General features: G+C 37.0%; 1 protein-coding gene across 2 annotated transcripts in view; it reads left to right on the forward strand.

Annotated features, from left to right (window-relative positions):
* LOC128983230 (ankyrin-3-like) overlaps window positions 1-24,927 on the forward strand; it is a 217,514-nt gene that overhangs the window by 110,358 nt on the left and 82,229 nt on the right. Inside the window, exons 1-2 of one of the 2 annotated variants that reach the window (XM_054402456.1) lie at window positions 16,024-16,134; window positions 23,747-23,848. In XM_054402456.1, the coding sequence (XP_054258431.1) occupies window positions 16,111-16,134; window positions 23,747-23,848 (126 nt within the window). In that variant the 5' untranslated portion in view covers window positions 16,024-16,110. Of the gene's footprint in view, window positions 1-16,023; window positions 16,135-23,746; window positions 23,849-24,927 lie in introns of those variants that run through there. The other variant, XM_054402455.1, reaches the window with a different exon arrangement.

Consider the following 24,927-nt stretch of genomic DNA (forward strand, 5'->3'; position numbering starts at 1 on the left):
GACCTAATAAGGTCCACCGAGCTTTCCCCCAAAAATGTATTCAGCAATAACTCCGTTTGTATAATGAGTTTGCATATCAGAAATAGACTACTTTAATTAGTTAGTTTTTTGTTACTATTATTCTGGGTTCTTCAGGTATTCTTCTTAAAATCATAGTGTTCCAGTTATTTTCCTAAAAACCGTCTGAAAACCGGCAATTTCACTCGCAAAAAAGTCGAAAAGTATTGATATTAAGAAAAAAATACAATCTTTACAGAACAAAAGTTGCTTAGAAGTAGTCAGTTGATCGATTTCCACAATTATTTTCAATGACAATTTTTCCTATCCCTAGGAGGGGTGTCATCCAACCCCAGAGAATATGCAGCCTCCGGCACAGGGTAGAACCTAAATACCATTTTATATGGAAATCGGTGCTGTATGGGATAAATACACGGGAAACTATATAGTCTTTAACTGGACTACTTGTAATTACGTTCATGTTGGCTTTTTCTTGTAGGGAGGGGACATAATAATATATTTTTATAAAAACATGTAATAACAACATTTAAAATTAAAGTAAACGAGGTGTTAGCCCGTCCTACGTACGAGGAGTATTCAGTCAAAACGGTGTAGGCCTATAATTCAGAACAGCTAGTTTACAAATTTTATTGCAGCCTACAGTAGAAAGAGTATTAATTATCAATTGAGAAGTGTATAGGCCTAGTCAATGATATCACCTTCCATCGCATACCTACCTCTTCCATAATCAATATCACCACAATACAATTACTTATACTATACACAAATTTCCAGTAGGTCTGAATAGAAACTCCCTAAAATAAAACGAAAACATCCAATACAATTCACAGTACACATAATTATAACGTTGGTGTCCTGATATCACTAAACGAATCGTCCACACACATCCTTTATGTCAATTTCACTGCATCAATTGCTAAATAAATAAGTTTAAACAAAGAAAAGTAAACACAACAACATATTAGTTTGTTTTGTAAACAGCTGAGTCAAAAATAATATTCATTTGAACAAAAGAACTGGGCACATGTTGAAGGAATTTAAAAAGTAAAAACGCTAGTAAAGCTAGTGACGTAATTAATTGTCTATGTTTATTATCCATTCCGTTATCAGTTCCAATATCCTTGATAATTGAACCACCCTCATTGAATCCATGTACATCGTAATTCCCCATATTCATTTATTTAAACTATAAAATATTCAGCGCCTCCAAACGTAACCACAACTAAACACACGCCAAACAACTATTTAGATTTCATAAAAGGATGGTTAGTCTAATTGCAGTATCCTAGGTCAATGATGACGTTGTGTTCAATCTATGTCATTCATCTTATATCTTTGGATAATACCCGTCTGAGGTTGTGGTGGCAATTTAAAATCGTATTCCTGAGGATTCTTGATCTCCATCTTTATGACATCAATATTTCCGGGCCTAATCCAAGCAAAGTTCAGGCATTCAAAAACATTGTTTGTAAACAAAAAGCTGCCAAGATGAATTAAAACATGTAAAACTTGTGATTTTCCTACCCTTTCCAAAAAAGTTGAGCGGTAAAATAATTTGCATTTCTTTTTTTATTTAACTCGTGTACAGAGCCTCGACTTGTACGCATCGATGGTGCTCGGTGGTCTACTAATCTTACTTATTTCCCATAGTCAATGACAAAACCTGAGTAAATAACCTCATAGTTCTATAGGGCATTTTAACCAGCTGTTAGTTAAAACAAATTATATTGCTCTAAAACAAATCGAAGATTACAAAGATGGCTTTTTTAAAATAATTTGAACATCCTAGTATTTTACTATGTATATTAGATTAATCTGTCATCCTCTTACAGAAGAATTGAACGTATCAATGATTAGCATTACACATAGTATAAATAAGTCAACCCTAAGTATGTCTTTACATTTCTATCCAAATGCTGAATTTGCGACACAAAAGCTGAATGTTTACAGCTGTTATGTTAAGCAAATTAATTTATGCCAAAAGCTAGTTTAGAATCTTAGCGTCGGCTGCTAGACTTTTTAAAAATTAAAACTTAATTTCTAAAAAACTGGGACCCTAAACTAAAATTATGGCTTCGACATTCCCTAGTTCTCAAAATTATCTTTCTTTCAACACAAAAATCATGAAAATCCGTCGAGTGGTTGATTCAGAATCGTGAAATAAAAAAACACTGTTTCGTTTTAATATTATAGATAGATAGATATGCTAAATTTCAATGTCATTGTTTTTTGTCGCTATGCATGTGTTGTTGTTGGTAGCATGTTACATGCCGTCTTGCGATAATGCCGTAGCGTGACTAGAATAGAGACATGACAAATACACACCGACATGATATGACTACATGTGTGGAATACAACTCACCAGACCACATATTATGTTCCTGTTAACACATTTTTCACAAATTGTGCCTACCCCTTCACGATTCAGTATACAGATGCCAAAAATATTGAGCCAAACACCAGAAAAGTAAACTGTGTCCAATACCAATAGGGCATAAAAACAACGTGGTCGTAGCTTAAGTGCCAAATATGTCGACACAAAAAAGCCAGCTACTATTGGTATATTTATCGATCAAGAATACGGTTTGCAATTTGAATTCGGAGGCAATAAAAACATAAGGCAGCAATTTTCTTAGAAATTGCAATGATTTGGCCGGTGGCAGGAGGGCAATAATGGTTCGGTGCACGACAGCACGGCGACGCCGGTGCCGCTGTCCAGACAGACGTACACACTATAGGCCTAGTATGTGCATTACACAAAACACGTGTAACCAATCACACCCCTTTAAAACATCTTTTTGCCTTTTTTTTAAGAAACAATTTAAATTACAGCATTTTGATGTAGGATGTGTAATAACTTTGTGCTAAATAGTTTTAGATTTTAAATTCCGAAATACGTGTCCAATAATATCTTCACTTATAAGTACTAGGATAACATTTGAACGTGTTTATTAATAAAAAAAATATTTGATGTATCTAAGAAACCTTGCCAATATTGCCTGATTCAGGCAAGAAGGATTAGGTTTGTACTATTTCTTATAGAGGAGTTAAATAACGTCAAACTCCAGCTAACATTTTATTTTAATATCTTCAACTTGTTCGATCCAATTAGGCAGTAAACCTATATTCTGTTGATGAAAAAAAAATAATTTTTAGGTTCTTTATATTAAGCAAAATCATTATTGTTTATTTTGGGATACAATCACATTTGATCACGTACTATGGGGTATATTTTTATTTTATTTGAATTTAATTTAAAATATATCTAACCGCTACTACAAGAGGACCTAGTCCCGCTAGTATAGTTTCACGTGAAAGTACTGTACTACCCGTGCCTATACTGTCATGTATGAGATACTAGCTGTACCCGCGGGCTTTGCCCCGTTTTACTTCATAAGAGAGCTCGTTCGCATGGCTCAATCACGTCCTGGTTGAAGTTCGATCGCTACGCTCACTCACCTTTAGGTTGGAGCTCGTTCGCTACGCTAACTTGCCTCCAGGTTGAAGTTCGTTCGCTACGCTCACTTACCTTTTGGTTGCAATTAGCTGTTGTCATAAATTTAAAAAAAATAATAGTGCTGCACCCTGTTGGTAATCCTTGTAACTTTAATGCTATTGCACATCATAGAAAACCAACTTGTTTAATTGAAACAGCTGTTAAGATTCATTAATTCCGTTTAAATATGAGTACTGTACTCATAAAACACGGGAAACTCCAGAGCCACTCGGGCGGAGCCCGAGAATCCGATCAGAATAAAAACCACTTAGTTTTCCTATTTAATGCCTAAAGAATCAGTGTACCAAATTTCAGCCTCCTAGATAAATGGGAAGTGGGAGAATTAGTGATGAGTGAGTGAGTGAGTCAGTCAGTGAGGGCTTTGCCTTTTATATATATAGATACCCGCCACTGGGCGGCGCCATCACCAGTTACATCGTACAATGGGTCTAGTCCCGCTAGTATGGTAGAGTTTCAGTGACAATTCACGTGAAAGTACTATACCCGTACCTATACTGTACTGTATGGGGTATACCCGCCACTGGGCGGCGCCATCACCAGTTACATCGTACAATGGGTCTAGTCCCGCTAGTATGGTAGAGTTTCAGTGGCAATTCACGTGAAAGTACTATACCCGTACCTATACTGTACTGTATGGGGTATACCCGCCACTGGGCGGCGCCATCACCAGTTAATACATCGTACAATGGGTCTAGTCCCGCTAGTATGGTAGAGTTTCAGTGACAATTCACGTGAAAGTACTATACCCGTACCTATACTGTACTGTATGGGGTATACCCGCCAATGGGCGGCGCCATCACCAGTTAATACATCGTACAATGGGTCTAGTCCCGCTAGTATTGTAGAGTTTCAGTGACAATTCACGTGAAAGTACTATACCCGTACCTATACTGTACTGTATGGGGTATACCCGCCACTGGGCGGCGCCATCACCAGTTACATCGTAACAACGGGTCTAGTCCCGCTAGTATGGTAGAGTTTCAGTGACAATTCACGTGAAAGTACTATACCCGTACCTATACTGTACTGTATGGGGTATACCCGCCACTGGGCGGCGCCATCACCAGTTACCTCGTACAATGGGTCTAGTCCCGCTAGTATGGTAGAGTTTCAGTGACAATTCATGTGAAAGTACTATACCCGTACCTATACTTTACTGTATGGGGTATACCCGCCACTGGGCGGCGCCATCACCAATTAATACATCGTACAATGGGTCTAGTCCCGCTAGTATAGTAGAGTTTCAGTGACAATTCACGTGAAAGGACTATACCCGTACCTATACTGTACTGTATGGGGTATACCCGCCACTGGGCGGCGCCATCACCAGTTAATACATCGTACAATGGGTCTAGTCCCGCTAGTATGGTAGAGTTTCAGTGACAATTCACGTCAAAGTACTATACCCGTACCTATACTGTACTGTATGGGGTATACCCGCCACTGGGCGGCGCCATCACCAGTTACATCGTACAATGGGTCTAGTCCCGCTAGTATGGTAGAGTTTCAGTGACAATTCACGTGAAAGTACTATACCCGTACCTATACTGTACTGTATGGGGTATACCCGCCACTGGGCGGCGCCATCACCAGTTAATACATCGTATAATGGGTCTAGTCCCGCTAGTATAGTAGAGTTTCAGTGACAATTCACGTGAAAGTACTATACCCGTACCTATACTGTACTGTATGGGGTATACCCGCCACTGGGCGGCGCCATCACCAGTAACATCGTAACAACGGGTCTAGTCCCGCTAGTATGGTAGAGTTTCAGTGACAATTCAAGTGAAAGTACTATACCCGTACCTATACTGTACTGTATGGGGTATACCCGCCACTGGGCGGCGCCATCACCAGTTAATACATCGTACAATGGGTCTAGTCCCACTAGTATGGTAGAGTTTCAGTGGCAATTCACGTGAAAGTACTATACCCGTACCTATACTGTACTGTATGGGGTATACCCGCCACTGGGCGGCGCCATCACCAGTTAATACATCGTACAATGGGTCTAGTCCCACTAGTATGGTAGAGTTTCAGTGGCAATTCACGTGAAAGTACTATACCCGTACCTATACTGTACTGTATGGGGTATACCCGCCACTGGGCGGCGCCATCACCAGTTAATACATCGTACAATGGGTCTAGTCCCGCTAGTATGGTAGAGTTTCAGTGACAATTCATGTGAATGTACTATACCCTTACCTATACTGTACTGTATGGGGTATACCCGCCACTGGGCGGCGCCATCACCAGTTACATCGTACAATGGGTCTAGTCCCGCTAGTATGGTAGAGTTTCAGTGACAATTCACGTGAAAGTACTATACCCGTACCTATACTGTAATGTATGGGGTATACCCGCGACTGGGTGGCGCCATCACCAGTTACATCGTACAATGGGTCTAGTCCCGCTAGTATAGTAGAGTATCAGTGACAATTCACGTGAAAGTACTATACCCGTACCTATACTGTACTGTATGGGGTATACCCGCCACTGGGTGGCGCCATCACCAGTTACATCGTACAATGGGTCTAGTCCCACTAGTATGGTAGAGTTTCAGTGGCAATTCACGTGAAAGTACTATACCCGTACCTATACTGTACTGTATGGGGTATACCCGCCACTGGGCGGCGCCATCACCAGTTACATCGTACAATGGGTCTAGTCCCGCTAGTATAGTAGCGCTTCAGTGACAATTCACGTGAAAGTACTACCCGTACCTATACTGTACTGTATGGGGTATACCCGCCACTGGGCGGCGCCATCACTCGTTACATCGTACAATGGCACCTGTACATGCCAAGGGTGCTATTGATTATTCTCAGCGCTCAATACCGCGTCCGAACTGTTCCGAGCATCTCCGATCCTCACCGAACTTTCTGCAGTTTTACCAACATCACAAGATTAAATTAATTGCAATTATCACACGACGATAATACAAATTTGCATGATAACTTTCACCCTTACCTAGCGTTCAGTGTTTGATTAGCTCTAATAACCTAGGTTCCTTTACGGTTTGGTTTGGGAAAATTCGTTTAGTTGACAAGTGAGTTTGTCTAATATAAATCGTTAATTGCTATTCTGGGGAGGTTCCTGTCTTGTGTGGGATTAAAAGGAAACTACTGTACTGCAAACTTTGTTAAATCAGCGCAATGAAATGCCGGGTGTTAAAGGTGCAAAACTGAACAGGGTTTTTTGCCTTGATTAACACAGCGGTAAAGGAAATAGTATGATTTAAGTTTGTTTGGACTTGGTTATGTTTACTCTTGGCTACTTGATTAATTGTGTCAGACCTGTTGATGAAATTTCTACTACAAACAAGAAAATACGTTTTATGTTTTGGAGTTTGCTCAAACAGGAGCCGTTGTGACTGTACAACAACACTACTGAAAACAATTCAGAAAGGGCCATCGTCGTAACTGCACACGCTTGGTGAGGAAGTTTCGTTGAATACGGCAACACACCAGCTCAACTTTACTGTGCAACATGTTTTATAAACTTGTGTTGTACAACAATTATTATTGTAGGCCTACAGTAATGGGTTTGACCTTGTTTACAAAATGCAATTAAAAATATTAAATAAGTTGTAGACCAAGTGGGGTTACAACCAAAAAATGTGGTCTACGACAAGTAGCAGCTTTCTCGACTCATGTCGGGAAGATCAAAGAAAATTTGAGTTGCATACACTTTTGTTGAGAGTCGCCGGTAACAAAAATCTTAGGGTAACAGCAAGTCTTCCAATCACTGGGATTGTGTCTCTGAACCTCGGTTTCTCGGCTATTTCCCACATGTAAAACAATCAACTACTTAAAGTCTGCACTTGCCATTCTTAAAAAGTGTTTGAAGTTACCATCAGTCCTCTATTCCCCAGCCAACAAATCTTCGTCATATAGTTAAATACCTTGTGACATCTCACTGCCGAAGAACCTACCCAACAAAAGAGACACTTTGCTCTTTTCTTTCTAGCATAGGAAATCACAACACAAGCAGCAGCCGCCAACACCGGATCCTCATCACTTGAAGCGAATGGTAATTGTAAGTTTTTGGTTGGGCTCTTTAAACGTTTAATGATTTTATATACAGCTACAACAAAATTTGTACTAAAACAAGGCCAAGTTTAATAAAACAAAAGTCCCAATAAATTTGTTTGACACAGTAACAAAAAACAAATTTATAAAAAAAATTTTATAGAGGTAAATCTGAGCTCAAGCTTTTAGAATAAATATTTAAATGAGTGAATTCGATCCGCCAAATCCTGGGGAGTACTTGATACTGTGATTATACCGGATATAGCTAGCAAGTAAAATCGTTGGCTTCCGGTGGACTCATCATTGTTGGAGGGAAGGGGGAGCATCAGTCACGTGGTACACCTGTCAAACACTCGCCACCGCACACGCTGCCATTGTTTGTCATGGCTTATGAGACGTATTTGTACAGTCGGTTTGGTATTAAATTGTAGTCAATCAGTCACCTAACATTGCCCTCTATATTGTATTTGAGATGCTAGGTTTGTCAACCAAGTACCGATAGTCTACTATTATACTAGCTGTACCCGCGGGCTTTGCCCCGTTTTAGTTCATAAGTCAGCTCGTTCGCATGGCTCAATCACGTCCTGGTTGAAGTTCGTTCGCTACGCTCACTCTGGAGCTCGTTCGTTACGCTCACTTGCCTTCAGGTTAGCTCGTTCGCTACGCTAACTCTCCTCCAGGTTGAAGTTCGTTCGCTACGCTCACTCAGCTGTACCCGCGGGCTTTGCCCCGTTTTACTTCATAAGTGAGCTCGTTCGCTACGCTCACTCACCTTTTGGTTGCAAATTAGCTGTTGTCATAAATAAAAAAAAAAAATTATAGTGCTGCACCCTGTGGTAATCCTTGTAAGTTTTTAATGCTTTTGCATATCATAGAACCAACTTTAGTTGAAACAGCTGACTATAGTTATTTGTGCAACTAGTGAGAAAAGTGAGCAATTGACTCACTCGAGAGAAATCCTTACTCACGAGCCGTAGGCGAGTGAGGAATAGTTTCTCGAGTGAGGCAATTGTACTTTGAACTCGAGTTGCACATTATACTTTTCCTACAGTTACCATAAAACAAATAAATTGGTGAAGAAACATAACCTATTTTTACACAGAAGTGAACTTTTAATATAACATTTAATGTGAAGAGACAAATACAACAGTACAACAGCTGACCAGCTGATTTACAGCCAGTGCTGCCAACGTATTTCGCGCGCATACGACGTTGCCTGCATGTTACGCGATCACTATTTCACTGATGAGCGAATTGGCCACTTTGCTTTCTCAAATCAGTGAGAGAGCATGTACATTGTTAGGTAACTGTAGGAAAAATTATTTAATTCCCTTTTAATATGAATACTCATAAGGTTAACATGGGGAACTATAGAGCCACTGGGGCGGAGCCCGAAAGGATTTTTGAGATAAGAATATGCCTATATGTTAATCGGGAATGTGAGCTATCATCGTGCCAAATTTCAGCAAAATCCGTCCAGTGGTTAATGCGTTCACTTGTCACAAACATACATTCATACATCTATACATCCAAACTTTCTCATTTATAATATTAGTAGGATATAGTCATTAAACAAGTTGTATACCAAGTGTGGTTACAACCAAATAATGTAGTCTACGACAAGTAGCAGCTGTAATAGTCTATATAGTTTAACTTTTGTTTCCGTTTCCGTTTGTTAGAAAACTGTAGTAAACCGGTCAAACATGTAACGTCTTGTATATTATGGATCATACTTTTGCTTTGAAATATAACTTTTTTAAGTATAAGTTTTAATTTAAAAGTTTAAAATTTAATTACAAATTTAATATATATATTTTTAAAGTTGTATGCCGCGCACCTAACAACCGCATACTGGAATGAAAGGTCTTTGTGTGAAACTTCCCTGCAAAATATCATTTTTCGATAAACCCTCTCCTAAGGGCAGGAACCTCAATTAAAGGACTGTATTTAATCACATTTAAAACATTGAATATACCGTGGCTGTTAGATTTGCGTTTGTTTTAGTTTGTTTGTTTACTTTTCCTTGAGTTAACCTTTTGATTCTACAATTTGCCTATATTGCATGCAGAGGAGTGATATGACAGTGTGATTTTGTTATAATGTGGGATAGTACTCAATCAGTATTATATGCAGTGTGTTAAAAAGGTCCCGGAACGGCTTAATATTTTTTTAAACCAACATAGATACGGTGGTACAGTTTTGTATCTAGATATTTATCATAAAAAATTACCGTTTTAAGCAGATATCAATTTTCGTCTCCCAGCCCACAAGGAGTAAGAAGAACATTTTCAATGTAAGTATATGTTGATATGCACATCAATTTAAAGGTTTTTACTAGTAACATACAATGCCGCAAATTTGAACAACCGATTCAAAAATGATGTGCTCACCAACCTTTGCTTACATTAAATATTTTACGCCACACTACATTATTTTGACGAACTTTCCACGCAAGGATTTAGTCCAGAAAACAGCTGTTTGCCACCAGCTTATTCAAATGGGGTTTCATTGCGTAATACTGTTCTGCAATGAGTTTTACCGGACACCAATCAGCTGATTATACTGTATTTTCGTGGCAATTAGTGGTTATAAACAAAAACATAACCTCTCATGACTAGTGATTTTTAGTCCTTTAGTTGGTGGAAATATATAAGGATTTGTACGGATTAAGTAGTATGGCGCAAACTATCGTACGTAACTCGTCCAAAATGTGTGTACCGGACTCGTATGGTAATCCCGTGCGAGACTCGTCCGGTAAACACTTATTTTCAGGACTAGTAACGTAATATACTATTTCCTACAGTCACCCGATAAAGTTGGCTTCCTTTTACTGTTTATAGTACAGAAAGCTGCTAATTGCTGCATATTTATACTTTGCCGTACGGTTTATACTTTGTCGTACGGTTTATACTTTGCCGCACATCAGGATTCCAACGAAACAACACAAAACAGCGTAGTTCTATTATGCACGTAATCCGTGTACGCTTGGAAATAGGTTGGCAACACTTAAAGATAATAATACTATGAGCAGCTGATGACTATTATAACTACGATTTAACCTGTCATTTCGTGTTTATAGTTTCGGTATTTCTGAACTTTCTAGACTTTTCTTTTAAACGTTTTTAAAACATTCCTACGATCTTAATAAACAAGAAAATACCTTTAAAGCATTTTTTTAGGCACGGAAACCACTTCAAATTACAAAAACATACGGAACTATATTCTCAAAACGCGGAGCACATTTCTTACCGAGGAAAAATAGTGGAGTGATACGGACCGCGGGTACTACTTTCTCTAGGGCACCATTTGTGTTGCCAGCTGAACCTAAAAACGTGTTGTATAGTGTTTGAAAGACTAATTATTTATATGCTTTATAGTGACTGTAGGAAAAATATAATGTGTAGCACGAGTGAAAAAGGCCTTTGCTGCACTCGAGATCATTCCGCACTCGCCTGCGGCTCGTGCGTAAACATTGCTCTCGTGTGCAGCTAAGTGCCACTTTCACCACTAGTTACACAAATAACTATTCTTCTTACTCCTTGTTGGAAAATAGTACAATTAATAACTGCTTAAAAAGGTAGGTTTTATGATAAATATCTAGATACACAACCGTACCACCGTATCTATGTTGGTAAAAAATATTAAGCTGTTCCGGGACTTTAAACCCACTAAAACACAGTAATTGATGTTGCAGACACATGTTGTGTTAAGTGACATACGACCCATATAGTTTGGACGGAGCCTTATGTGTTCCAATTGAAAAAAACGCATCTGTAGAGTATATTTCCTTGTGACATGGACATGAAATTACTTACCGTATGAAATTTGCTCTTCAAAACATGTTTATAACTTTTTGAATTTAATAATCCTTATTGGCTCTACTCTATTTACAAACCGAGTTTAAGCCTCTACCCTATAATATATGTGAAAATGTAAAAGAACGAAAGATGGTGGCAGGAGCGGTGCAAGCAGCCTGGCGTGTATACTGTATATATATTGAAGGATTGATCCCAGCCTCTCATCGTAGGCACTTGAACCTTTTATAGCTCAAGTGAACATTATAAATATTTTATTCGTGTAGGCTACATGTATACAACTTTAAACACACAAAACAAGTTGAGGAAAAAATAATAATTATGTAATAATAACCATATACAGTGTATAGAAAGGAGCGGTTTTTAATTCCAAGACCACCAATATGGTATCAATATCAGCCACTTGATGGATTTACATGATTATTCTGTTGAATGAAAGATATTTTTGAAAATATGGGAATGTCGAAGCCATAAAGTTAATTTTTAGTTTCAGTTTTTTAGAAATGTAGTTTTAACCTTGTGAAAGTATAGCCCCCAACGCTAATAATTTAAGCTCATTTTATTGCACTGAGCAAGAAATACAATGGATGTAGCACTGGATCGGCGACTCTTCTACTGTACAAAATCGAATCGCTGTACAATTTCGTTACGTTGGTACAAACTAGGGAAATCGACCAGCTAGTTGGCTCGTGGCTTTATTACAATATCTACCCCAGTCACCTAGTTTCCTAGCTCCAATGTACTAAGTACAATGTACTTTACCCTTAGTAACGTCTCTCAATTCCCTCATTCAATGTTTCCTCCAGTTGTATCTCTAGCTCACTGTTTCAGTGTAATATCATTTGGTCAACACATAGTACTTTCTCCATTATGTGCAGGGGGGAGTAAGTTCTAATATTACTTCTCATCAAATAGTTAATAAGTAAAATATAAATTGAAAAAAATAATAATCTTAACTTTGCACGTATTTATTGAACTGTATAACCAGCCTCCAGACAGCTGTACATCTCAGATACCGTGTCAGTTTGTAAGTACAACCTTTGATCCAATAGTCGTTGGTACAACGTATAGTACATGACGGAATGATATCGTCAACAGTTATGCTACGCCGCGCCTCGCCTACAGTACCTCCACGGCCTTGTTGCTAGGTGCGCCGCGCCGCGCCGTGAACGGTACAGTATGCAATACCCGCAATACATGGATGTAGCTATATTGACTACCCTCACCGATACCACGGCACCAACCATGGAATGCAACAACTGCTTATATCTTTTATGCTGTTTCAACGAGATTTTATTAAATTGTTTGTATGGAGCTTTATAACTATTTACTAGGCGAACCCGTGCGATTTCGCACGTAAATATGTCAACTGCAAACCTTCATTGTATAAATAAATTATGTAGCCTATTATGTTATCCGCTATAGGCTAATTCGTTCATACAGGCTCTTTGCTGCCCAAAATGAACATATACTGTATAGCTTGAACTCCATTTTGACGATTTAGTTTTTATAATCAATGTTAGGATCATTATAAATGCCTAAATGAGTTTTAAATCTTCAAGAACAAAGCTGTTTTTTGTGTTTTTTTACTTTTTCATATCATTGAGTTTGAACAGTTTTACATGTATCTGGCTGACATTATTGATATTTTGAGGCTGCTGGTTGATGTACTCTGAATGGAGGTCCGTGAAGTTAGCCCCCCCCCCCCCCATAAAAGCACTAACAATAAAACTACTGTCGGGGAAATAAATATGTGCACTCGAGTTTGAGCCTAAATATCTCTGAGATGAATTATCCGATTTTGTTGAAACAAAAATTAAATGTAAGCTTGTTTAAATACATTTTACGTGGTAACAATTTAAAAATTTTCCGTTTACCAGAAAAATTTATATAGTTGAAAGATCCTAAAAAGTACCGGTTTTTAAGGAACTCTGCACTAACACTGAAGTTTAAAAATTATTTGTAAACAAACCAATGAGCCAATCTATCTGAAATTTTTATGGCTTATTGGTAGGTTTATTGTTAACATTTCCATGCATTTTAAAATTTTTAGTCACAATAGTTTTTATGCTGCTGTTAATTTTTAAAACCTATGCTAACATCGTTAATAAGACGCTAAAAATTTCGTTCAAAATACCATCGTGTTTGTCGTGACACAAGAAATAACACTAATATGATAGATTTATAATGCGAACAAAGGTGTTTTTTAAACAGATTTATATTTGTAAACATAAATTTCTCCCGCGACTGGTAGCGGGCCGCCTGGTGTTTGTACGATATTTCCCAGCCGGGTGGGAGCGCGGCGCATCTGCGACGTTGCCGATGTGTATCTGGCCACCACACTGACGAAAGAAACAAATCGCACTATCATCTGTATTTCACCATCGGAATAATTCCGGCGAGGAGGCATTTTCGAATCGATGTTACCAGTGTAAAAATCTAAGACGAACTGGTTAGCTTGGTTAGTCATCTCTCATAGCGACCATAGTTCAAGAAAGCGGGGGGCTAATGTTTACATTCCATTACTCATCGGATATTCCAGCTTAACGCAACACTTCCCGGAAAGGGTGATGACCGCTCCGATTTCTACTCTCAGTTGTATATTTAAAAGTGGCAAATTAAAGAAACCATAAAATAAATACTGGTGGAAAATATTTACTTGGCATTTAGCTGTTATAATTTTTTAACTAGCTCAATCAACACAAAACAGTTGGCTTGTTGCCTGTAATACAAAATTAATTTTTCATACCACCATAGTTAACTTATTAAAATGTATTTGTTTTATGACTAGTTAATTAGAATATTTTGTTAGTAAATTTATGTTAATTTCAAACTAAATATTGATATACACAGTTGTTTGCCGTGAGTGAATACCGATGCAATGTCAGTTTGGTGGGCAGGTACGTCGGCAACGTCGCAGATTCGCCGCGCCCCTGCCCGACTGGGAAATATCGTACAAACACCAGGCGGCCCGCTACCAGTCGCGGGAGAAATTTATGTTTACAAATATAAATCTGTTTAAAAAACACCTTTGTTCGCATTATAAATCTATCATATTAGTGTTATTTCTTGTGTCACGACAAACACGATGGTATTTTGAACGAAATTTTTAGCGTCTTATTAACGATGTTAGCATAGGTTTTAAAAATTAACAGCAGCATATTGTGACTAAAAATTTTAAAATGCATGGAAATGTTAACAATAAACCTACCAATAAGCCATAAAAATTTCAGAAAGATTGGCTCAGTGGTTTGTTTACAAATAATTTTTAAACTTCAGCGTTAGTGCAGAGTTCCTTAAAAACCGGTACTTTTTAGGATCTTTCAACTATATAAATTTTTCTGGTAAACGGAAAATTTTTAAATTGTTACCACGTAAAATGTATTTAAACAAGCTTACATTTAATTTTTGTTTCAACAAAATCGGATAATTCATCTCAGAGATACTTAGGCTCAAACTCGAGTGCACATATTTATTTCCCCGACAGTAATATTAATGGTTAGTGCTTCGTTAGTGCTGGTTAGTGCTTCAACTCCCATCGTTAGTGCTCTTACGGTTCAGGAGCTATAACCAAAAAACTGTGGGTGGGGCCAACTTCACGGAAGTTAGAATTGACATATGATTCATGTCATATGTCAATACCAACTTCACGGAAGTTAGCCCCCCCTTCCCCCCCTCAGTAGTAATATGTGAGCACTAACTTTCAAAACTGTACCAACGGTTAGTGCTTCGTTAGTGCTGGTTAGTGCTTCAACTCTCCTCACATTTTTAGTCTTCTGCCTGATACATTTTAACCAAAAATTTTGGTGATATTTTAAATAATGTTTGTCGAGTGGTAAATTTGGTATACCTAACACAACCTTTTTTGCCAGTCAAATAATTTTCAAAGGCTCTTTAAGAGTTTTAGTTCTAATTTAGTATCTATAATGTTTACGATAACTGAATGTATTCATAAAATAATAACTGTGAAAATCTCAAGTAAAATGCAATCTTTCAGCTACATTACTAACTTCCAAATATAGTAGAAAGTTCTCCACGAAAGATTTTCAAAAAAGATCGAGCCAATTCCCATTATATCATTAAAACGTGAATATGGCTCATATCGCCAAAGCATGATTTTTTTGTTCAACGAAAAATATAACTTTTAAGACCTTATATTACATCTACTCAATGAGACCTTTCCAATCAGCCATGAACTAACAAAATCGGTTGAGAAACCACGGAGGAGTTCTACCGACAAAAATCGTGCTCACCTATTTTATAGATATAGATACTGTATGCTATTTTTGTTCTATATCAGAGTATTTATACCGTTTTCCCTTAACTCTGTGCTCCCGGTGATCTGTGCTGTTTCATAGCTGATTCAATAATATTTCTAGCGATAATTGTTCTACTAAAACAATATTGTTATGGTTTTTCAAATTCTATTATGAATATGTTTTGCTTTCATTTTCTCAAAATTCGATATGACGAGTGTTTAGTTTCGCATTTGAGAACCAAAGTGTGACAGTTTATCTTAGAGGTGTCATTAGCGGACAGGGTTTAGGAAGGTCGTTTAATTAGGACAAGCAGTGGAGCAGATCAATGTAGGTTGGCACTACTGGAGCCACCCTGTGCCACCCCCTCAGACACCACGCCGATACTTACTCTCAGTTCGGTTTTAGATTTCACTGTGCGTATTCGTTGTTCTATCAGAGCCTAGACCCAGGAGCGGCCACCGTAGTCCACCATGGTCACGGAGACCACCAGCCAGGTAATCCACCATGACACACTGATAGCCTAACACTAAACACTTGGCGAGAACAGAGTGACGAGACAGCTGTAGATGGGCGTGGGTCGGGAAACTACGTCAGCGTCACGGACAGTTTGGAAAGGAAAGCCTAGAATTCCGTCATAAACCAAATTTATACGTTTTAAATACCAATCTTCAGGATATACAGAACTTGGCCTTTCCCACATTCTTATTACACATAAATCTTAAACCTACCGTACCAAAAATGTGAAATCACAATGCTGTATATTTTATTGATATAGGTTTTCTGACATTTCCTCAATAATTACAATTACATACTACAAACTGCATTTAAAGTTGTGTTTACCATTGATCCAAAACAGTATATTCAAGCAAATCAGTATATTATTAAAGCGTGCCATTTTCAGTATATTTTTTTTCTTTTTACACAAAGATAAATATTTTATTGACACGCATCACATACGGGAAAAACGCATCTTGTAGGTCTAATATAATAACCAGCTGATTTATTATAGTAATATAATAAGATCCGACGGTTTTTTTTTAATATTAATAAAATAACCGATGGTTAGCAACTGAATAAAATAATTGATCTTGTGAGTTTAAATACTAACATTATTACTGTAGGCTATACCAATACAGTAAATAATAAACATCAATCAATTATCAATTATTTAAGATGGGGACGCCACTATGTGCGTATTTTAACCCAAATATGAGTGAAGGATGAGTGTATGATGAGTGGTGCGATCTTGTAGTCTTGTTAGTGACTAAGGCCGACATGTTCCTTAGACACAGCTGTTAATTAATAGCCCATATAGCTAACGGCAGCTAAGGGACCTACAGTTTAGAGTGGAATCCGAACCTTGAACCAATGTTTCATTTACGTTTGATCGTTACTGTTTCACGATAAATCCATATCTCGGTTCGTATTATCAACTGTTTACATTATAATATTTTATAACTTTATCCAATTCCCATACTGTTTGGAAACTTCTGTGACAAGGCATAAATAATTAGATGATTCTTTATAGTCCTCGCGTTCACAAACTTGTACCTGTGTGTCCTATTGGATGTGGTAGGCTCATACTCAATATAGCCAGGCCCCATTAACAGTTTTTAAATGGCCAAGACTTGTAAAATTGTATAATATGTGACACTAGAAGAGGCGTAGGAGGCTGGGTATTGATCTCTAGGCCCACGACTCGCCGCAGCCCCTCTATATTGATACTCTCCGTAACACTCCGAGTCTCATCTCATTGACATCAGAGTACTCTAGTCATCTCATATACACATGCATGTATGCTGCATTATCATTACCATATAGACGGGCTGAATCTTAAATACATTCTAAATCCGTTCACAACATTGATGACTACTGATTTAGTGAATGTATTACCATAGATAAAACATACCCCTAATCTTGTCATTAGGATAGCACTGAACATTTATCGTATCGTCAGGACAAAACTAAATTGTCTCCGCGGCCGTCTTATTAGGATAGGACCAGGACTAAACATTTACCGTATCGTCAGGACAAAACTAAATTGTCTCCGCGGCCGTCTTATTAGGATAGGACCACAATAGGACTAAACATTTATCGTCAGGACAAATTGGTATAAGGGAGTATAAGTAGTATAAGGGAGTTTCTTGGTGCCGATTCCGAGATTGAATTAACAAAAGTGGGGATCAAACTTTACTTATACAGTAAGGTATTAATCTGTTGCCACTGAACACTCCGTCTAATCCCATATTTATTCTACTTCTCTATATTGTATAACAACACTGTTCCTCGATATACATTTTTACAATTTTAATTATATATTTTATTTTTTTTATTTTCTATTTATAGTTTAATTAGAATCATCAATCCATTAGGGTCAATACTAAAAAAAAATTTTTAACAATGAAATTGACACAGGATAATAAATGTACCATTCTTCCTACAGCTTTTGTTATGTAAATATCAGTTGATTGCCGCTTTCTAACTAATCTCACAAAGTTCCAATTGCATTGGGACTCTAAACCAATCTGACAACGTACAGTATCAGTATCGTAGTTGTTTCTCTCTATCGTGGCAACACAATATAATCTGCAAAATATTCTCATGAATAGAGTAGTTTCTATGCACCTACTAGGTTTATGATTTGATACTTGACTATAAGTGTTACCCCTTGAAATACCTTTACATTTCATCATAAAAATAAAGAAGAAAGAATGTGCGCCATACAATTAGATGCCTTTCTTCTGTACAATTAGAAATCTTTAGAGTGTCATTTTATAAAGCTTTACACGTAACAATGATGTAACCAACACGTAACTTATCAAACATCCATAATGCCAGACTCGTTTAACGAATCAAACACAATTTTCTGGGTTTCTTTAAAGTTTCCAGTAGATTTTTCGTGACTAAATAACAAAAAAACTAAACACCCTAACCTCTAACTTCTTAATTTTCAATCATTTTAGCCTCTAGATTGCTTATATATAATTAATTGATTGATAATGTAAATTCTTACCTTAGCAAGCCATTTCTTAATTTTGTCACTGATTTCACAACCCATTATCATTTTAATAGCATTTTCAAAGGAATAGTACAATCCCTAGTTTTTTACAGTCTGACGGCCATTGATTGTTTGTCAAAAAACGTAATTTATTGACAGTTTAATGAATATTGGAACTGACCTCAGAACAACTGATGTGCTTGTATTAATTAAGCACCTTATCCAATCGTTACCCAGTCAATTCAGGTCATGTTTCTCAACATATTTTTATATCTAGACTTTTATGCCAATATGAGCGTTGTTTGGTTCTTAATGATATCCACTGTTTTCTTAGTTTGGGGATTGCTTAACCAAATGCACACTATTTAATCAAGAAGAACGGAAGCACACTAAAAATAATACATAAAACAACGTCAATAATGTAAATTGAGAATCATTTAACCTGAATGTAAACCTCAATGGAGTGAAAGTGGTGAAAAGCGAGTTGGTCGCGACGGCAGACAGGCTGGCGTCACTGAGGGTAATATAATAGTTGTGGTGGTGGGGGGGGGGGGGGTGGGGGGGTCAACCAGCGTGTTATCGACTGTCAGCACGACCAGCTGAAACCCCGCCACGGTGGAAGACACTATCCTTGTACAACACACAAATAATTAAAGGGATTTTGCGGTAATTTTCCATCTCGATTAGTGTGATTGATTACTAATTGCGATGCAGAATGTCCGCAATAATCCCTTAAATAACATTAACTTACTATCACCAAAATTAACTTCATAGATAATAATATTATGGCCTGGATTAGAGACCTGAAATGTAACGGAGAAATCTTATCAAAATCAGACATTTATCCCCGATCATATTGGGTAACACTAAATAATGGAAGATGGCTTAGAAGAAATCGATGGCATCTAACACTATTGCCATTAGAAGAAAGAGTGAATATTGAACAGCCTAATACAATCCCTCAGGTACCTGATCAGAAAACCCACAACCCTTCTCGAAGAAGTCAGAGACTCCTAAGAAGACCAAAACGATATGATTAAAAGAAGATGTGTGACAAAGGGAGATGTGGTGTTATTATTAATTAACCATATGTTTAATGTTTAAAAGATCAGATGAACTGTTTATTTATTATTGTTGTTTACCTTTTGTTTTTAAGATGAGTTATTGAAATTACTAGATAAAATACTGTTCCTAAAATGTTGATTTTGATTTAATAAATAGTTTCTTCACATATCTTATCTGTAGTTGTATCCTTATTACTGTAGTTTCTTTTGGGATATTTATATGATCTGTTTTATCAAATATACATAATTAAGAGGGTAGCCAAGTCATTATAGTGTTCGCCTTACAAGCAGAAGGTCACCGGTTCGATCCTAAAAAATGGCTTTACTGTATGCTTGACCTAGGCAAGCATAAAGCCATTTATGCTCCCTAAGGGAGCACACATCCTCACCAAGAGACAAAAAAGCATAGATGCCCCCGCTATGCTTACGACGACTCCCGACATAACCACTAAGTCATCGTAAGGCGAGTCAACGAATCGTACAAGTAGTGGACTACAAATACAGTAAAGCAGTAGCAAACTACAGCAACTGGGCTTCTCACTAGTACCACACTGTTCTGGTTTCTCATATTATTTATATCTCACATGATATTCAATTTATACTTTTTTGTAGCCTTCAGAATAGTAGAATTTCTAAATAATAAAGGTTAGGTACCTTAAGCCCATGTGCAATGCATCTAAAAGCAATTGCATGGATTGATGCTATATATCATTTAAAACTTGAACATCTAGTAAACCTATCGGTAGAAATGTATTAGTTTTACAGTTGTTTTTACGAATATTGATACTAAATTTACGAAATATGAAACATGTAAACGAAATATCTTTATTTAATACTAATACTATTTAATAATTTAGTTTACAGTAGATCAATACCAACTGACTACAAAATACATTTTTTACTTTTCTTGGTGCACAGCAAAATGTTGCTGATTGATATTTAGACCGTTTGAAGAGTTAATTAATCATTTACTTTCGTACTTGGGGATTAACTTATTACATTATTATATCACTAAACTACAATGAGCCGGTTGGGCTTGGGGTTGGGGCAGTTGGCAGTAGGAAGGAAACCTCAATCAGGAAGTTCAGTCAGTGAGCGCATCCCTCTGTTGACTGTTCAGTCTTCACCAGTCATTTTATTCTTCGTATCCTTTACTGGTATGATCCAACAACGTCAAGACTTATAATACCACCTTATAATAATATATTGGTGTTTATTTATTCTATGGTAATTGCCAATACTAGTGGGCGAGTTATACGCACTGGGGTCGCAGACATAATGTCGTCAGACACGTGGTGTTTCTGAAGACATTGGAAGATAAGTTACATAGGAAAATAAGAGGGGTTAAGTTTCGCTTCGGTATTGCTAACAGAATAGATCTATTGAAATTTTGTAAAAGTCAAACAAATTAAATTAATCCGTGTAAACAAAGCTGTAATAAATCGTATATAGTATCACCAATTCATTAAGTTTTCTTTTGAAAAATGAAAGTACTTATGATACTTGGTGCAAATAAAACTAAATAGTGTTGCACAATATTTCTTGTACGAGAGTGTGAGAGTGAGTTGGTCGTTGTATAATGACTTTTGTCCCCTATCCTGCCTAGCCCTAACGAAGACGTGAAAGCACCCTTTGCCAATCTCTCCAAAACCCACTTCCCAGACTTGACTAGCGGGGGTGGTGCCGGGCCGGGGCGCTATCGGTTGTCATGGTAACTGTCCCACAACCCCATACTATCGTCCTACTGCCGTACATACCATATGAGCTTTCCTACATCCTGCAAAAAAAGGTATACAAAACTACTGTTTTTTTGTTTTTTTTTTTAACTTTGGTAAAATGATATAAAAATAACATTGTATGTACAGGTTTTACAATAAATGCATTCTCCTCAAGACGATTAGTTACTTCGACGTGTGAGAGTTTGCACAATACAATCTTGTATAGCATTAGGACAGCGTTGGACTAGAGTTTTTTGTTTTTCTCTTTTGTTTTAGAAATATCTGCATTTGATGTTTGTGTATTGGTTAGTACAAAATCAAAACAACAAGTACAGATAGCATATCTACCATCCGCTCACAGATTAGAACGATTAGAACTTTGCTGATAGTTTTTATAAAATTATAATATTGTCCGTGGAAGTTACGTTTACGGACAATACCAGACATTATATGTCAATGTAGGGACAACGTGACTGATAAACAGGAATGGTAAAACGGGTAAACCCAACTGAGAACCCTCCCTCATCAATATATCAATCAATATTGGTTGATGTCTCTGCAATATATTTCGCAACGCAAACAAACCTTAACAAAGATTTTTTTATCACAATTTTATTTACAATCTGTTCATTTTTAGAACATTCAGCAAATACAATAACAATTATTAATAAAACGTTAGTTAATCTCTGTCCATTGACAGAGCTAACTTAAAATATTTCAGGAAGTAAATAAACATGGGAAAATTTAATTGTTCAAACAAAACGTGAGCTTAGATCCAAAACATGAATCCTTTTTAGCCTGTATATACTGGTACTGTTGTCCAAGAGGTTTAGAGCCAGGTTATTAGGGTGATTTTCAAGTTTCTTTAGATATTTTGCACTAAATTTGGTTATTTCCTCTTCAACCGTAGGAATTCCACTGTCCTTGTGAAGGATATTGTTGTTAACATACCACGGGGCTTGCAGGATGAACCTTAAAACTTTTGACTGAAATCGTTGGATATGAACCCGTACCTGAATAACAGTTTTATAGTCTATGTAGTCAGCCAATATGGCAATAATAATAACCCCACCGCAGCAAGCCTGCCGACTAAGCGAATTTCTATCTGTCTGAATTGATTTTCAATTTAATATATTTAAATAACGTTAGGTTTAATAGTAGCCAACCTAGGTTTGCTGCTACAAGGAAACTAATAAAGTGTGTTTTTAGTAAAGTATTAATAGCTTAGCATAAAATAAATAAATTTGCCAAGTTCGATCAACATATATCCATAAACAAGCAAACTACAACATTTCACAATATTCTCCATAAGAACAACACGGGAATTTTAAATTTTCAATTTTTTGAAGTCTCTCCGTAACTGTACAAAAACACTTTGATATACTAAATCATTTTTATAAGCTCTTTAAAAAGGTCTAGAGAGAAATTGGGAAATGTTGTGGTTTGAGGGTCAACAATGAGAAACCCCATTTTTTACCCCATAAAACCCCCCGTAAAACCCCGTTCTCATTGTCCAATCATGCTGGTTCGCGAACTCACTCAAGTTTATCCGGCCTTACACTTTTATACAGAATTTCATCAAAATCGGACAAAAATTACTCAAAGTTATCGCGTTCACGGACGTATATGTATAATATGTATAACAATTTAAACGAATTTTGTTTTTGGCCTCTGGGGACATCAAAATGAAAAAGTTAATCGGTCCCGAGCCTAGGTCTTACCATGCCACCTACGGCAACAGCTACTTCCCTATAGGGAAATTCGCTAAAACAAGGATATGTACCTAACAGAACGATTGACAACACATGGTAGGACCAAAGTCAGTTGGTTATCTCTGGTTGTGTGCAACAACGAAGGTCTTGTTGATTCATCGCCCAACCTTCAGTAACAGGTGACCTGTAGTCTGGCACGCTCCTCTAATCCTTTTACTCCCTTCCCAATAATCCTCCCCTGCTGTAATCCGCTTCTGCCGCCTTTCTACTTTAATCCTGGTTTGGACAATTAGCTCAGGAGAGTCCTCAGGAGGAACCTCACAGTTGAATAAATGTTGAATAAACTAACTTAGGGTGTGACTACTTCGAACTTATTTTCCTCTTTCGTCGAACGAAGCTTATTTTTTTTATGGAGGACGAAGATTTCGGAGTGTTTGAAATGTCAACAGCTGATTGGGGTAACCATAATTTTAGTGAAATGTGTTGAAAGTCGTATTGTATATTGTATCCATCATTTCATGTTACGGCAATGTATGAAATCCATTATTTCATGTGTTATATAAAGAGACAAGACTGTTCGATTTCGTTTGTAATTTCTGTGTTGTTTGTTTCAGTCGGACGGGAACACCTCGTTCCTGCGGGCGGCGCGGGCAGGACATCTTGACAAGGTGTTAGAGCAGTTGAAGAACAATGTTGACATCAACACTTGCAATGCTGTGAGTATCATCATTTTTAGGTATCATAAGAGATTAATACTGCCGTAAAACATTGACTTTTGACTTTTGGATATTGAAGTTGACATCCCGACTTGTTCAGCTGTAGCCTAGCCATGTTCAGATGTAGCCTAGCCATGTTTTATTACTAACTAAATTAAACTAATTTGCAGACCTTAAAAGAAAAAAAATATCTGTATATCAAACCGTTGTTCTTTAACCAACAGTTGCGGATAAATTCCAAAATAATTGTAAATTTTAAATTCTTGCGTGTATTTTTATGGAGAATAAATAAACTGTTGTAGTTTGCTCGTACAGGGCAGTATATTGGTACAGTAAAATTGGAAACGATTTTAAAATTAGTTCAGTAAAAGAAGAAATTACAAACAATAGGCCTAGTAATTATCATGTCAATATACTAAATTTACCAGGAAGTAGGTAGTATCGGGCAAAACTTGGAGACTATCCGAACAGTCTGGGTTATGTGTGAACAGATTAAATACTCCCGCCATTGCAAACCTGCAGATTAAGCAAATACCATTTGCTTAACGTAACAGCTGTAAACATTAGGCTTTTTCGACACAAATTCAGCATTTGGATGAAAATGAAATTACATACCTACGTAGAATTGACTTATTTATACTATGTGTAATGCTATAATCATTGATACGTCCATTTATTCGATAAGAGGATGAGAGATTATTTAAATATTTTTAGTAAAATACTAGATAATCTATTTTTTTAACAGTCTATAAAATATTTAGTTTGTTTTAGTGCAATATAATTTGTTATAACTAACAGCTGGTTGAATAAAATAATTTTCTATAGAACTATAAGGTTAGTTTATTTATTCTGTGATTTTGTCATTGTTTATAGGAAATAAGGGACGCGTTGCAGAAAGTCAACAGTCCCGGAAGGTCAAATAATTTATACCTGTGCCACTAGGTCAAAAACTACAATGTTTGCAGTGTCTGTAGATCAAAAATCCCAGTAAGTCAAATAGTACAGTTCGAGCTAAAAACGTGGTATATGTTAAAGCAATTGACTTATTGGGAATTTGACCTAATGCAACAGCAGTTTTA

The sequence above is a fragment of the Macrosteles quadrilineatus genome, unplaced genomic scaffold (genome assembly GCF_028750875.1).
Source record: "Macrosteles quadrilineatus isolate MER2022 unplaced genomic scaffold, UCM_ALF_1.0 Scaffold_1__1_contigs__length_201487025, whole genome shotgun sequence".
Classification (NCBI taxonomy): domain Eukaryota; kingdom Metazoa; phylum Arthropoda; class Insecta; order Hemiptera; family Cicadellidae; genus Macrosteles; species Macrosteles quadrilineatus.